General features: G+C 40.1%; 1 protein-coding gene across 4 annotated transcripts in view; it reads right to left on the reverse strand.

Moving 5' to 3' along the window:
* The window catches only part of SATB2 (SATB homeobox 2), a 303,695-nt gene that overhangs the window by 147,136 nt on the left and 140,363 nt on the right, over positions 1 to 16,196 (reverse strand). For all 4 annotated transcript variants that reach the window (XM_073633444.1, XM_073633449.1, XM_073633445.1 and 1 more), the window contains one exon: positions 5,258 to 5,360. In XM_073633444.1, coding sequence (XP_073489545.1) covers positions 5,258 to 5,360 — 103 coding nt within the window. The remainder of the gene's footprint in view (positions 1 to 5,257; positions 5,361 to 16,196) is intronic.

A 16,196-nucleotide genomic window follows, 5' to 3' on the forward strand; every position in this document is an offset into this window, starting at 1 on the left:
CTTCTTTGTCACAATGTCATAGGTGCTTCTGATCCGCTGATGTCACCATTAGGAAACCTCCCTTGAGAAATGCCAAGCAGCCATCACTGAAGCACATGAAGGTAGACAGGAAGTGGCAGCAAAGGGGCTGCAGAAGATCACCAACACTCAGATGTATCAAAGGATAAAAGAACGGTGAAACTAGTGGGGTTAATTTACTAAAGGCAAATAGGCAGTGCACTTTGCAAATGCAGTTGCACTCATTCTTTCCCAAGCTTACTGAATGTGGTGAAGCTCTGCTGATTTCTATCATCCAATCATGTGCAAGCAAAAATGCTGCATTGTTATCCTCCTTACACCCGATTGAGTATTCTTTACAAAATGAAGCTTCACCACATTCACTAAGCTCTGGGGAAAATGAGTGCAACTGTATTTGCAAACTGCACAGTCTATATGCCTTTAATAAATGAACCCCAAAGTGTTAGCAAACTAAATGTCATTTACCTAATGTTTACTTCTACTTTAATCCCAGATGTTCTTCTCTGGTAAATTTTGGAATTTTGTGATGTTAGAAGTCCCTAAACAAATAAGCCAGATAACCAAGCACTAATTTCCTACAAAAAGGTTATCTGATAGTAGAGTATTTAGGAAAGAGCATTTTCCCCCCCGACATATAAAAGCAGAAAGCTTTATACATTCCTGAAACATTTGTGATATTACCTTGTACTACAGGCTACCCTATCATTTATATGCAGATAAAAAGCACTTGAACCCATTACAAGCAAAGCCTGTTTACCTAACTCAACACCCTAGACACTTTCAACTTGTTTGTGTTCATTAGTAAGCTTAGGAAACAATGCAATGCAAGGAAGCCAGAGAGTGCCTCACTTTAGGTGTCTGCATGCACAATGTCTGAAAAACACTGCTTTGGTCCTTTGACCTCCTTGAATCAAGGTTGTCTTATGTATATGTTGTACTGTGAAAACAAAGTCCTGATTTACTGCACTGAAGTTGTTTGATTAGTCTGAGCTGCTCTGTAAAAATGTGAAATAAAGTCAGTTGGTTAACTCAGTACTGGTTTTAAGGCTGGCTATTGCCTTACATTTGATCCATTAAAACTCATGTTCGTGCATCCTTTAGCGGAAAGCAAAGAAGGCCAGCAGAGAAGAGATCCCACTAATAAAGGTGGGTTTATGGCTAACCAAGGTTGCACACGGGCCATGACCCGATCACTCAATAATCCAGCCATTTGGAAAATCTGACTGTAGCAATGAAAACTGAGCTGTGTGTAAACTTTTCTCAATTGCTTTGAAACATTTACAAAAAAGTGGGAAAAAGCGATCAAAAAAAAGCAATTGGTAAAAATTTTAAATAATTTGAATTAGAATTGCAGTATGTGTTGTACATATATATCAAATTATTGTTTTCTCATTTGTTATCTTTGTGCGCAAGAATAATTGGATATTTCTTCCAAGCATTATATTTTGGGTTAAGTCTAAAAAAATCAGGCAGCATGTATGATATTTAAAAAAAAAATCTGTTTTCAAATAATCTCAGTTTCAAACAAAACTCAATGCAAGCTGATGTGTGCGTGGCTAACTTCAGACTCTGGTTAGATGTTAGATATCAATCTGACTGGAAAATATCTATTTTTTTAAAATCACATACTTTTATGGCAGTGGTTCTCAACTCCTGTCCTCAGGATCCACTAACAGGCCAGGTTTGCAAGATAACTGAACTACATCACAGGTAATATAATTTGCTGCTCAGTAATTGCAGTATTCTAGTCTGCATCTCCCCAAGGTAAAACTTATAATCCGGCCTGTTAGTGGGTCCTGAGGATGGGAGTTGAGAACCACTGTTTTATGGCATATTGGTATTGAAGAACTTCTATCTGTTTACTGCAGAGAGAAAAAAAATGCATGCAAAAAATATAAAATAAATTGACCCCCAGTCAGCCAACATTTCTCTGATATGGATGTCTAAAGTTGGCCATACACGTGGTAATTTTCACTATCTAAGAATTTCAATCACCCAGGAAACACAAATATGACTGAATATAATCGCCGAAAAAACAAAGCACTCTACCACCCATGCGTTTGGCCAATTGTGAAATCGAAATTGGACAACAAATTGACAGTTCTCATAAAATTTATTGAAAGATCAGATTGAAAAACATAAAAAACAAAAAACAAACAAAAAAAAAACAATGGCAACTTTGTAAAAACTGATTGGATTTTTACATCATTTGGAAAGGGACATTTTGATTCCATCTCCTTCCGGTCAATCAAAGCCACCATAATGCTTTGCAACTTGACAAAGAAAGGAATTAAAAATGTGGTAATTCTATAGACTTGTCACATGTATGGATAGCTCAAGGCTTCATTTTGTGGTCTTTTTAGTCCCTCAAATTACCATAGTATCTAAGGGGGGAATTACTAAAACTGGAGCACTCAGAATCTGGTGCAGCTGTGCATGGTAGCCAATCAGCTTCTAACTTCAGCTTGTTAAGTTAAGCTTTGGCAACCTGGAAGATGATTGGTTTCTATGCAGAGTTGCACCAGATTTTGCACGCTTCAGTTTTAGTAAATCCCCTGATAAGTGACATAGTATCACTTGGTAAATTCTTGGCTGTACTGCTACTTGTATATTCAGCATAAGCTTCTTCCAGTTAGTATGTGTATTTGAGAGCTAAAGGATAAGGCAACATGCACACTAGTGTGAGGCACCTGGTGCACATTACCTGCAGCTCACTTTAGGGAAAATTAAAAATCTGTTGTAGAAAAAAAGACTATCATCAGTAACTTGTACTAAACAAACCTCAAAGCTTTGCCATATATGAACTACTTTGAAATCAAATGTAATGATTTCTTTATAGCTGCCAGAGAAATATATGAACAATTTTTGATGAGAAGAAGTCTTAATTGTTAACGATATTCCATTTGTGCTTAAGATATGCATGTATTAAGCATTAAGTAAGACTTTCTGTGCTGGTCTAATAAACAGAATTACGGAGTTCTTAATACACTTTATAAATAAAAAACATCCTATATTACTTAAAGTGGAATTCCAGGCTATATATAACTAATTTTAACCCCCCCCCCCCCCCCCAATGCCTATGCTGACTGACCTGTGTAACAAAATATGTATACAGTATATTTACCTATTCTTGGGCTGCTCCAGTCCAGTCACATGATCTCCTGTGTCAGCCAGCAGCAGCTGTAGGGGAGAGGAGAGAGTGCAAGACAACAGCTGGTAATGTCTGGGAGCGGTGACGTTACCCATAGATTCCTATGGCCTATCTGTTGTTGGCACTCCCTCCTCTCCCGCAGCCTCTGCTGGCTGACTCAGGGGAGCCAGATTCCATGACCAGACTGGAAGGGCCTGGAAATAGGTAAGTTATATACATCTTTCTTACATAGGTTAGTCGGCATAGGTGTTAAGGTGGTAAAAAAGAAAAGACTATAACGCTGCCTGTTGCTTCTGGATGTGGAGGATATACACCAAGGGAGAGGGGGGTGAAGGGGAGGGAAAAGGAATGGGGAAGAAGGTCACTATTAAGGAGTAGTGAATGGGCGAAGTTTCTCATAAAGCAAAAGCCAAAAAGTAGATATAATGTTGCTCCTCAATTACAGGTCCAGTAACCTAATGCACATATGGAAAATGAACAAAGAGAGGGTGCAGCCATCTCAACTCAATGTAGGCTGTTAAAGAAAAAAGTATTGCACTCAGTGCATATCATGTTGAATAGGCTTGTCAAATGGTGAAGATCTCCAAATTGCTGGTTTCACCTTGCAGAGTTTGGCAAGCAAGCGGCTAGACTGTGTGCAGAGATTGGCAGGCAAGCAGCTGGTAACTGCAGAGATCGTCAGGGAAGCGGCTGGAGAGTGGCAGCACTGGCATCACTCTCCAGCCACTTCTCTGATGATCTCTGCAGTTACCAGCCTTAATGGTTCTATTAATTCCCCACTATGTCCAAAACTAAAATAAAGTTTTGGGCTAGAGTAGAGGTTATATTCTCAGCATATACTTACCTTTCTTTTGCTCCTCCATTGTTCCATTCAGTGACAGAAATCAAAGGAAATGACACGTATAGGTAGGTATAGAGGAGCATGTGCCCCAATCCATGTGAAAACACCTATCATGCTGACACACAAGGGGGTGAATTTGTTAAAGGTAAATAGACTGTCCACTTTGCAAGTGCAGTTGCACTCATTTTCCTTGTGTAAATGTAAATGTGGTACAGCTTTACTTTGAAAAGAATACCCAATCAAGTGCAAGGAAAAGTTTTAAAAAAAAAACTATTTTTTTCTTGCACATGATTGGATGATGGAAATCAGCAGAGCTTTACCACATTTACTAAGTTCTGGGGGAAATGGAATCCATAGCCATGGGTAAGCTACTAAACTGGTGACTTGCAAATTTCCTTTTGCACTAGAGTGGGTGAGAAAACAAAAGGAAGCTAAGTATGTGCCACTGGGGAGTGAGAAATTAAAGGGAACTTTTTATTTTGCCTTTAATCACTTTAAACTACTTTCATGGAATATCATTGATGAAATATCGAAAAAAAGGTTTTCCATAAAGGTAGTAGAAGGGAAATATTGGAGGCATCAGCCAATACAACCAGTTAGATGTTCGGTTTCATTGTCAATCCTGCACTGGAACAATTGTACTTCTTCAACTTTTTCTTTCTTCCAGTTTTACATACCATTATTTTAATTATGTGATTGCAGACTGCTGTGTACCAACAGAATATATTGCAGTGCAACATCCATCAAGGTGAATGCAGCCAATTGACCACTTTGAGAAATGTTAAGTCTATACTTAGTGTACTCCAAAAAAAAATTGAACAGATCTACCTGTTCTCAATATCTAGTACATATCTAAAGCACTATTTATTTTCAAATTGATTAGCATGACATATGAGCAATTTGGAATTGGTTATGCAATCACCCATCCCACAGGTGTTTAAGATTCATTGATGAAAGGTTGCCTATGAAGACTAAATTCAACTAAAGCCATATAAGGTATGGGTTCAACTTTTTTCCTAATAATCCCCCTACCACCCAAAAAAAAAAAAAAACACCTCCCCAATACATAAACACACAAGGAGACATGGACTTAGTTTTTAGTTTATCCACTGTTGCAATGATAGAATGAACATTTTCATACTTTATAAAATAATGACTTTATTGGTTTATTTACCTAGTTGTTCATGTCATTATTTTAGCTCTTGTTTATATGACTGAAATATTGCCCCAAAGTTACAGAACATTACCTTTCATCTTCTTGAACTTTTTATACCATCTCCCAAATTCGTGGCATTTGGTAGTTGACACATTGGCATAGTATGTGCTGTTTACAATGGAGGAGATCATGCTCTGGAAGAGAGTACAGGATGAGGGAATGTTATTAGATAAAGACTTGGCAGGCAGAGAAGTGATTGGTTAAGTAGTCACTGATCAGCCATTAATGTTCCTCATCTGCATCAGGATGAAAAATGAGACTTATCCTAGCTAGAAAATATGACATAGTAAATATACAATCATAATGATTTATTTTCCTTAAAATCTTGCATACACTTACATTATATGCAAATATGAACAAGAATACACCTTCAGCTACTATCTTACTTGATTAAAAGGCTGTTGCACTTAATGCTATTTCTTCAGTACTATTCACCTGCCAAGAAAACAATTATATCTAAAGTTGAACTGCAGACAAATGATAAACACACATTCAAAATACATATTTGTGTGCTGCCATACCTGCCAAATGATTTGTAACTGTGTTTAGCCAGTCCTGAGATTTACATAGCCCTGCCAAACAGCACAGCGGAGTTGGTAACCTGACTTTTCTCCACTGTAATTAAGCAATAAAGCAAGGTCACTTCTTGGCTCCTAGTCTGTGACTGGAGAGTAAAGCAGCAGCAGACTGATGTGGTTATCCCTCTACTCTCTCGGCCAGGATGTTTCTCTTCAGCACATGTGCATGCTGGACACCTGATTGGCTCTTATTATGGCACATACTGTTTCCAATCTTGGTGCCGTAGTACAAGATTAAAAGCAGGCTGTCAAATTCAGGTACTTAGCTGCACATAAAAATAAATGTTATCAAAACGTAAGCACATTGATTGGTGTTATTATAGTTGCCTCAAGTTCAGCTTTAGGCTCTTTCACATGTGCAGATCGTTCAGATCCACCTGTCAGTTTTTTCAGCAGATCTGAACGGTCGCTCCATACATCTCTATGGAGCTACGGATGTCAACGGTGACATGTCCACTGACATCCGATTTGCCCAGATCCGCTCCGCAAACCCTATTTTCCATCCATCTGGCGGATCGGATGAAAACGGACAGGTGGTCCGTAATCATCCGATCCCCCCATAGAGGAGAGCGGAGATCTGACAGGTCCGTCCCTGCACAGAGCAAGCGGATGGCTGAATACGGATCCACAGGTGTGAAAGAGCACTTAGGGCCAGTTCACACCAACTGCGGTGTGGGAACGTGTGTGGGGGAGCATGTTTTCCTTACCCCATGGGAATGCACTGCCGGCTGTGGACACACGTAGGTAATATTAGTTCTTAATGGCACCCCTATGCATCTCACAAAGGTGTGTGCATTTGTGGGCACCAAAATGCATGGTACCACAGTACCATGCAGTTTGGTGCGACGTGATTTTAAAAGTCGTGTCTGCCATACTTTTTGCATGTCTCCGGGCGTATGGCAGTCCATTAAAAAAAGCGTGCCAAAAGCGTGCCACGGGGGAACGTGCTAAAGAAATGCACAAACACACCTTTTTAATGTTGTTAACCGGCCTTTAAAGTGCAAGTTGTCCTCTACTTTTCTAAGGCTCTGTGCGCAGCTTCTGGTTGTAGGGAAATATTGATACTGCTACCTACAGATTGGTAAACCAGCAGAAACATTTTTTTTTATGCTTTTTTTTTTTTGTTTTTCACGCCCAGATCTTGGCACTGTGAATTCTTTGTGCAGACTAAATCTCCCCTGGTGAGCACACAACAATAAAAAATATACAGGGGTTCTAACCCTTTCTTACTCCATCCAAAACTTTACTATATAATAAAAGGCAAAACCTTTTTTTTGTTTAACTTTGGACAGAGTCATGAGGGATTAGAAACGTTGACATGGTTTTTTTTTTTTTTTTGCTGTCTGTGTTCTCGTTTGGGCAATTCATCCTCTAAATTTGTCCTGTTTGCATTTATCACTGAAAGCGAAAGTAAAAGTAAAAGAAAAAGAAAATCCTATTTTGGGTTGTCCCCAGAACAGTAATAGAGAGAAACTCTTTCAATGGTGACACTAGATCTGGTAACAACCAGAGATTCCCTCACTTTAGAGGGATTACTTCTCACTTCCTGTTTTGGCTATGGGACAGGAAGTGACAGGAAGTCTCCTCAATGGGACAGAGCTGGCAAAAAAGAAAAACTGACAAGGTCTATAACCATCTTTTTCTCTATCCAAAAAATGTTTTGCATGTAGCTCCACTTTACGTGTTTACGTTGGCTAGATATCAGAGTCATTTTAGCACTTTGTTTAATTATTAAATGTTTTCAATACCTACATTCTTGGAGCTAATATTTACAAATTACAAATAAACCAGAACATGTGTTCTTTAAACCACTAATTCCTTTTAGCAAATACTTAGGACAGGATATGGAATTACCTTTGGGCGTGAGCCTGGTACGACACTGATCAAATCAGGAATTTGAACTGTTTAAATAATATTACATTTTCTCTGGCTCACAATACCTGAATTACATCAATGCAATGCTTCCTAAGAGCAGTGGGTATTTGTGAAGTGACCTATGACAATCTACACTCACAATGCTACAATTCAGTCAAGCGTGAATATTTGCCTTTTAAATAGATACAAGGGACATAGCCTAAACACATACTACCACAAATTCTCCCTCTGATTCTGATCTGCAAGTCCCTATGCTTTCTTTGAGATCCCTGTACCTGAGGTTTTAAATATGCAGACCATGGGAGTCCCACATTTTTAAATCTGCGCATATGAAATCAGAAAGAAAGCTTAATATTTTAATATTCTATTTAGACTTGCGTTATGATAGCTCCATTCTACTTTGTTCATTCAGAAATACATTTTCCCATTTCCATGTCCCTGGTCTCCTAGAATCAGTAGAGTTGCACATCTAAGATGACTGACAAGAGGCTGCAGCTATGCTTGAGGCACAGTAAAAATTCTGCTCAACCTGGCTGCATATTATTATAATCAAGCCAAAATTAATAGTATACTAAAAGTACATTTTAATTTTAGCTCTGCAGCAATGAACATAATTAAAAAAAAAAAAAAAAGACTTTGCATTCTTCACTGCTAAATTGTCTGTAAATCCAACAACTAATGGGGTCTATTTTTAAAGCAGTGAATGTGGCATTCGCCAAACATTCACTGCAGGTGGCTCATTCACTGTCATTTAGAACACCCGCAGTTGAATGTTTGATAAATGATACATCCACTACTTTATAAATATAGCTCTTAGTACATTTCTGAATATGCACCTGTTAACCTTTATGGCTGTTTGATTATATACAATATATACAATATATATATATATATTTTTTTTTTTTTTTGCTTTTGAAAATTAAAGCAACTATTTATTCTATGAACCCTGACTTTTTCTTTCCCAGGGAACAATACTCACCCACTGCCTTGCAATGCAGCTGTGGCTTTAGACTGAAGTACAATCTGGTGCGGCTGTGCAGGGCAGCCAGTCAGCTTCTAACTTCAGCTTGTTCAATAACAAAAAAAAAAAAAAAAAACAGAAGCTAATTGGTTTCTATGCAGAGTTGCACCAAACTTTGCACTCCCCAGTTTTAGTAAATCAACCCCAATGCAGGGGCGGATCCAAGAAAAATAGTGAGCGGGTGAGCCGGCGGGTGACTGAGGCTGGTGAGCGAGAGGACGGGCAGGCTGGTGAGCAGGCCAGTGAGTGAGTGAGCATGCCAGCGGGCAGGCTGGCTTGTGACTGAGCGAGCAGGCAGGTGTTCTGTCAGGAAGCCGCTAACCATCTGAATATGCAACTGAAGTGGCGTTGCGTCGGGGCCATCTTGGTACACCCGCACTAGTCCGCAGTAAGCCTAGAGTTATACTGTCAGGTCCATAAATATTGGGACATTGACACAATTCTAATCTTTTTGGCTCTATACACCACCACAATGGATTTGAAATGAAACAGACAAGATGTGCTTTAACTGCAGACTGTCAGCTTTAATTTGAGGGTATTTGCAACCAAATCATGTGAACGGTGTAGGAATTACAACAGTTTGTATATGTGCCTCCCACTTTTTAACGGACCAAAAGTAATGGGACAGATTAACAATCATCCATCAAACTTTCACTTTTTAATACTTGGTTGCAAATCCTTTGCAGTCAATTACAGCCTGAAGTCTGGAACGCATAGACATCACCAGATGCTGTTTCAGTTACTGCTTGTTCTTAGGGCATTTTCTCTTCAGTTTTGTCTTCAGCAAATGAAATGCATGCTCAATCGGATTTAGATCAGGTGATTGACTTGGCCGTTGCATAACACTCCACTTCTTTCCCTTAAAAAACTCTTTGGTTGCTTTCGCAGTATGCTTCGGGTCATTGTCCATCTGCACTGTGAAGCGCCGTCCAATGAGTTCTGAAGCATTTTGCTGAATATGAGCAGATAATATTGCCCGAAATACTTCAGAATTCATCCTGCTGCTTTTGTCAGCAGTCACATCATCAATAAATACAAGAGAACCAGTTCCATTAGCAGCCATACATGCCCACGCCATGACACTACCACCACCATGCTTCACTGATGAGGTGGTGTGCTTTGGATCACGAGTAGTTCCTTTCCTTTTCCATACTCTTCTCTTCCCATCACTCTGGTACAAGTTGGTCTTAGTCTCATCTGTCCATAGGATGTGAAGAGACTGTGAAGGCTGTGAAGTCTTTTTTAGATGTTGTCTGGCCTTCCTGTTTTTGAGGCTCACCAATGGTTTACATCTTGTGGTGAACCCTCTGTAATCACTCTGATGAAGTCTTCTCTTGATTGTTGACTTTGACACACATACACCTACCATATGGAGAGTGTTCTTGATCTGGCCAACTGTTGTGAAGGGTGTTTTCTTCACCAGGGAAAGAATTCTTCGGTCATCTACCACAGTTGTTTTCCGTGGTCTTCCGGGTCTTTTGGTGTTGCTGAGCTCACCGGTGCATTCTTTCTTTTTAAGGATGTTCCAAACAGTTGATTTGGCCACACCTAATGGTTTTGCTATCTCTCTGATGGGTTTGTTTTGTGTTTTCAGCCTAATGATGGCTTGCTTCACTGATAGTGACAGCTCTTTGGTTGACAGCAACAGATTCCAAATGCAAATAGCACACTTGAAATGAACTCTGGACCTTTTATCTGCTCCTTGTAAATTGGATAATGAGGGAATAACACACACCTGGCCATGGAACAGCTGAGCAGCCAATTGTCCCATTACTTTTGGTCCCTTAAAAAGTGGGAGGCACATATACAAACTGTTGTAATTCCTACACCGTTCACCTGATTTGGATGTAAATACCCTCAAATTAAAGCTGAAAGCCTGCAGTTAAAGCACATCTTGTTTGTTTCATTTAAAGTCCATTGTGGTGGTGTATAGAGCCAAAAAGATTAGAATTGTGTCAATGTCCCAATATTTATGGACCTGACTGTAAATCGGCAAGTGGACATCTTTATACACCCACCAGAGTCTTGCTTTTCACAGTTATTTTTAACAGTAAACTCAACTTTTATTTCACTATATAAGCTGAGTTTACTGTTAAAAATAACTGTGAATAGCAAGACTCCGGTCGGTGCATAAAGATGTCCACTTGCCGACTTCTAACTCTAGGTTTACTGCGGACAAGTCCGGGTGTACCAAGATGGCCACAATGCAACGTCACTTTGGTTGCATATTCTGATGGGTAGTGGCTTTCTGACAACATCTTTCACTGCCCGCCCTGCATCACCGCAGTTCAGCTTCTGACAGAACACTGCCATCACTGTGCAGGCGTGGGCAGCAGAGAGATTACATCATCTTTCACTGCCCGCCCTCACTCTGGTACACTGACACTAGCAAGTAACAATCCGCATCTTGTGGCAGGCGACATTGGCAAGTCACAATCCACATCTGGTGGCAGGGGATGTGGCAAGTGACATCGCATGTGACAATCTGCATCTGGTGGCAGGAGACAGTGACAATCCGCATCTGGTTTCAGGCAACAGTGGCAAGTGACACGCTGCGTCTGGTGGCAGGCGACGGTAGCAAGTGACACACTCAGAGCTCCCACTGATTCTGCATTATGATGAGTTGAACTATTTAAGTTTATTTTACAATGTAATAATAGAAATAATGTGCTTCAATCATCCTGACACAACATTAACCATGGCGCCATGATGATTGAAGCGCCAACACCAGCCATTGCCCTGACAAATTGCCCACAAAATTTTCTGGCAGTGCCCCTCCTGAGACTAGACTCTGGATCCGCCCCTGCCCCAATGTGCCAGCAAGCTTATAAAAGTAGAAGGAAGAAGAAGGACCCCCCCCCCCCCCACCTCTCTAGCCAGCGCACACAGAGCCACTTAGAAAGCAGTCACATGACTGTGAAAAATGTAATAAATACATAAGAAAAAAGGTATATTTTTGCTCTTTCACATTATGTGTCTACAGCCATGTTGCCTTAATGGAGCTGCCCCTTTATGAATATGGTGTGGGTGAACATATTCAAGTGTACTGTATGAAAACCTTAACTTTGAATTTCTCTTATTTGGTGAACATATTCAAGTGTATGAAAACCCTAACTTTGAATTTCTCTTATTTACTCCCTTTTGGCCTATTAAATATGCAATTTAAAGCATTTTGCTATACCTGTTCCATAATTTGAGAAAAAAACACCTGCTGACCCAGCCAGAAATTGTATGAGCTGATAACTTTCTAGGCTCTCTGCCTCTGCTGACTGTTAGCATTGTTTCCAGTTCTCTATGAGGACAACAGAACACTCTATGTAATGTAGATGAAAAGTGGTGTTCTCTAGTCCTTGTCCTAGTGTGACAATGTTGTTCCACCATATATACAGTACAGTAAGGGAGTGTTGTCACCCTAGGGCAGGAAGTGTGTTATCTGCAGGACCACCAGGTGAAAATACAGGATGGTAAACGGAAAAAAAAAAAAGAAAACAAATACAGCCATCACAATAACTAGTTAGCTGCAATATATAACATTTTTGTTCTTGAGTTTATAACTACAGTACACTTTAAGAGAAGATGCTGGGTGCATTCTTCACTCATTGCATACCATGATGCATGGGCTCTACAGATGTGGAGAATTTATTATCACTGCTCGGTTAATCTTCCCTCCTTCTGTAAAGGGGAAAGGGTTTTAAAAGTCTCTTAGGACAGATAATCCTGCTAACACTTTGGGCACAGAAGCAGTACATTTCAGAAGAAATCCCGCAGTGAAACAACTCTGCCTTCATAATGGTTATCGCGCTTTAAATTCTCTATCCTGTGCTCCCAGTCATTAGAAATGACATATGGAAAGACACACACATTAGTATCAATGGGCGAGAACAATAGTGATTTAGGAAGCAGAACCTAAAAGGTAAGATTAGATGCCCTGCCATGAATAATCCCATTAATGCTTCTCAGATGTTTCAGTTCAGTTTCCAACTGCAACAAGACCACACAGCCAAGAGCCTGGGAACGTACGTGCTGCTACCCCAAGTACAACGCTTAGACTAATAAGGAGAATTAATATCAGTTTTAGGAACGTGTCATTAGCACCTGTGCTGAAATTCACTAAACAGAGGATGATTTTAACCCTCTTCTTGTCCTAACCATCTGCAGGAAACTGGGTGGATAAATTCTATCACATTATCTGTAGTTCATGCTAACATCATTACTTAAAGGGTGACACCTTACTTGATATTTTATTTGTCACCATAAGCTTTGCTTTTTAAAATTAGCAGGCATCTTAGTTTTTAAATGAAAATAAAATGAACACCATTTATCCAAGCAGCACAAATAGAATTTGGGGCAGGGTGTGTCAGATTTGCTGCAGTTTCTGAACAGAACACAGTAAATAGAAAACTCTGTTGATAATGCATGCCGATAAATAAGTATATCAAGCCATAGTAATAATAAAAAAAAACTAAAAATGATAAAAAAAAAGAAATACTATTTTCTAATGATAATAGAACTACAAGGCGGCATAGTATAGAAAATATGGCCTACATGAGTATGACAATTTTATTACCCTAAGACGGATGCCACACACAATCTAAAAAAGCTGGACGCAATTATACTGGATCTAAATAATGTTCTTGGAAGCTTTGCGCTCTTATGGGGCACCACTAATTCAGAGCAAAACTCAAACATGTTATTAAAGAGGTTACAAAGCATATGAAAAATGTGACTGAATAGTACTGTGAATGAAAACATAAGAATACAATCATGTTTAGAGCTGGTATACAACCCTATTACAATATTAACAACCATAAACAAAAATTGAAGTTCAAAAACAGATTGTTCAAGTAGTTTAATTTAAAAAAATGTATTTAAAAGTGTCAGAGAGACATGTCTTTCCTGGCAACCTTGTATTTTTGTCCTGCCAGTTCGAGCAGTCTGTTTCAGCTCAATATTTGTCTTTTAATTGCCTATGCTATTAAATGGCTAGATTGACTCAAGCAAAACGCACCTAGATTTCATTCTACAAGCAATACCACCAACACCATTCCTGTATGATAAAGTACATCATGCAATGTAATGTTTTATTTCCACAGACTGGGTGGTGCTCTGTATGTGCGTCTCCATTTTATTACACAGAACTGACTCAAATGGCTCAAGTACACCTTTTTGCAAAGGGGAAGGACTCACTGTCCTCCCATGATGAAATTGCACATTCTTAGAACTGTTTACTAATGTCCCTAAACTAAATCAAACTTTCAGACACCCACTGACAGCGGATCATTTTGAATCTAATGGTGATTCTAGATAACAGAGGTGGTCCTAACTTATAGATCGCTGAGAGAGAAGAGACGGTTTCTCAACCTCCTGATTGTGTGCTTGAGCTCAGAGTGAGTGTGCAATGTTTATGGAGAGGACATGGACTATGTGTGGGAGTGTGCGACTGCAGATTGAGGAATCTCTGCAGGAGGGACTGGAGAGTGAATGCTAGAGGAGAAATACAGGGGAAGATGAACTTGTGTGCTGGAGGTGGGATCTCACTGAGGAAAGACCAATGTGTGTATGCTGGAGGTGGGATATCACTGAGGAAAGACCAATGTGTGTGTGCTGGAGGTGAGATATCCCTGGAGAAAGACCAATGTGTGTGTGCTGGAGGTGGCATCTCACTAAGGAAAGATCAATTTGTGTACTGAACGGAGGATCTCACTGGGTAAAGATAAAAGTGTGTATGTTGGAGGTAGGATATCCCTGGGGGAAGACCAATGTGTGTGTGCTGGAGGTGGGATCTTACTGAGGAAAGAGAAATGTGTGTGTGCTATAGGTGAGATCTCACTGGGGAAAGAGCGATGTGCGTACTGGTGGTAGATTCTCACTGGGGAAATATCAATATGTGTACCGGAGGTAGGCTCTCTGGGGAAAGATCGATGTGTGTGCTGGAGCTGAGATCACACTGTGGAAAGACCAATGTGTGTGTACTGGAGGTAGGATCTCACTGAGGAAAGACCAATGTGTCTATGCTGGAGGTGAGATCTCATTGCGGAAAGACCAATGTGTGTGCTGGAGGTGGGATCACACTGGGTAAAACCAATGTGTGCATGCTAGAGGTGGAATCTCAATGAGCAAAGACCAATGTGTGTGCTGGGAGAGGGATCTCATTGAGCAAAGGCCAATTTGTGTGTGCTAGAGGTGGGGTCCTCACTGGGGAAAGACCAATGTGTGTATGCTGGAGGTAGGATCTAACTGGGGAACGATCAATGTGTGTACTGGAGGTAGTATCTCACTGGGGAGAGACCAATGTGTGTATGTTGGAGGTGGGATCTTACTGGAGAAAGACCAATGTGTGTGTGATGGAGGTTGGATCTCACTGAGGAAAAAGACGTGTGTGTGCTGGAGGTGAGATCTCATTGGGGAAAGATCAATATGCATATGCTGGAAGTAAGATCTAACTGGGGGAAGATTATTGTGTGTACTGGAGGTGGTATCTCACTGGGGAAAGACCAATGTATGTGTGTTGAAGGTGTAATCACACTGGGTAAAAACAAATGTGTGTGTGTGTGCTGGAGGTTTGAACCCGCCAGGTAAAGATCAATATGTGTTTGTGTGTGTGCTAGAGGTGTCATCTCAATGAGGAAATACAAATGTGTGTGTGCTGGAGGAGAGATCTCACTGTGGAAAGACAAATGTGTGTGTATGTTTGCTAGGGTTGGGATATCACTTGGGAAAGACCAATCTGTGTACTGAAGATAGGATGTGTGATGTCACTGGGGAAGGACCAGGAAGACACTTGCACAGTGGAAAAGTAAAAGTAGAATATATGTGGACTGCACAGTTTTGGACCTGGAATAAATGTGAGGTTCTGAAGTTCTTACTGTACTCTGACTGCTGCTCCAAAGGTATCCTAGCCTAATGGTTCAGAGAGTACTGAGCCAGGCAGCTAGCATTTTTAGAAATGTCATGTTCTATATTTTAGTACAAGCTTCCGGCTTTTTCAAAAACATGCCACATCGAACCACTACTAATTAAGCCACTGCCACGCGTCTGCTAAAGGGCAGTGCATTTGTGTGCGTGTTGAGAAAAGCAAATGATTCCCAACACGCAGAGATGTGAACCTAGTGAAAACAGGATCCAACGATGACTCCCGGAGTTATTATTGAATATATACAAACTTGAATTTCAAAATTAATATAAGATTGTGGTTTTGATTTACTAAAGCCCCTAGTATTGACCCTCCCAATCTGAGTACTACTATGTAAGTACTCTAGTTGGTTGATTCACTAAAACTAAAGAGTGCAAAATCTGGTGCAGCTGTACATGTTAGCCAATAAGCTTCTAATTGCAGCTTGTTCAATTACAGAGGAATTCCAGTCTGTAAAAAAAAAAAAAAAAAATTAAAAGTCAGCAGCTACAAATACTGTAGCTGATGACTTTTTAAATTAGGACACTCACCTGTCCAGGGATCCTGTGATGTTGGCACCCCCTAGCTGATTTGTCAATCGGCT

The sequence above is a fragment of the Aquarana catesbeiana genome, linkage group LG06 (assembly GCF_042186555.1).
Source record: "Aquarana catesbeiana isolate 2022-GZ linkage group LG06, ASM4218655v1, whole genome shotgun sequence".
Taxonomy (NCBI): domain Eukaryota; kingdom Metazoa; phylum Chordata; class Amphibia; order Anura; family Ranidae; genus Aquarana; species Aquarana catesbeiana.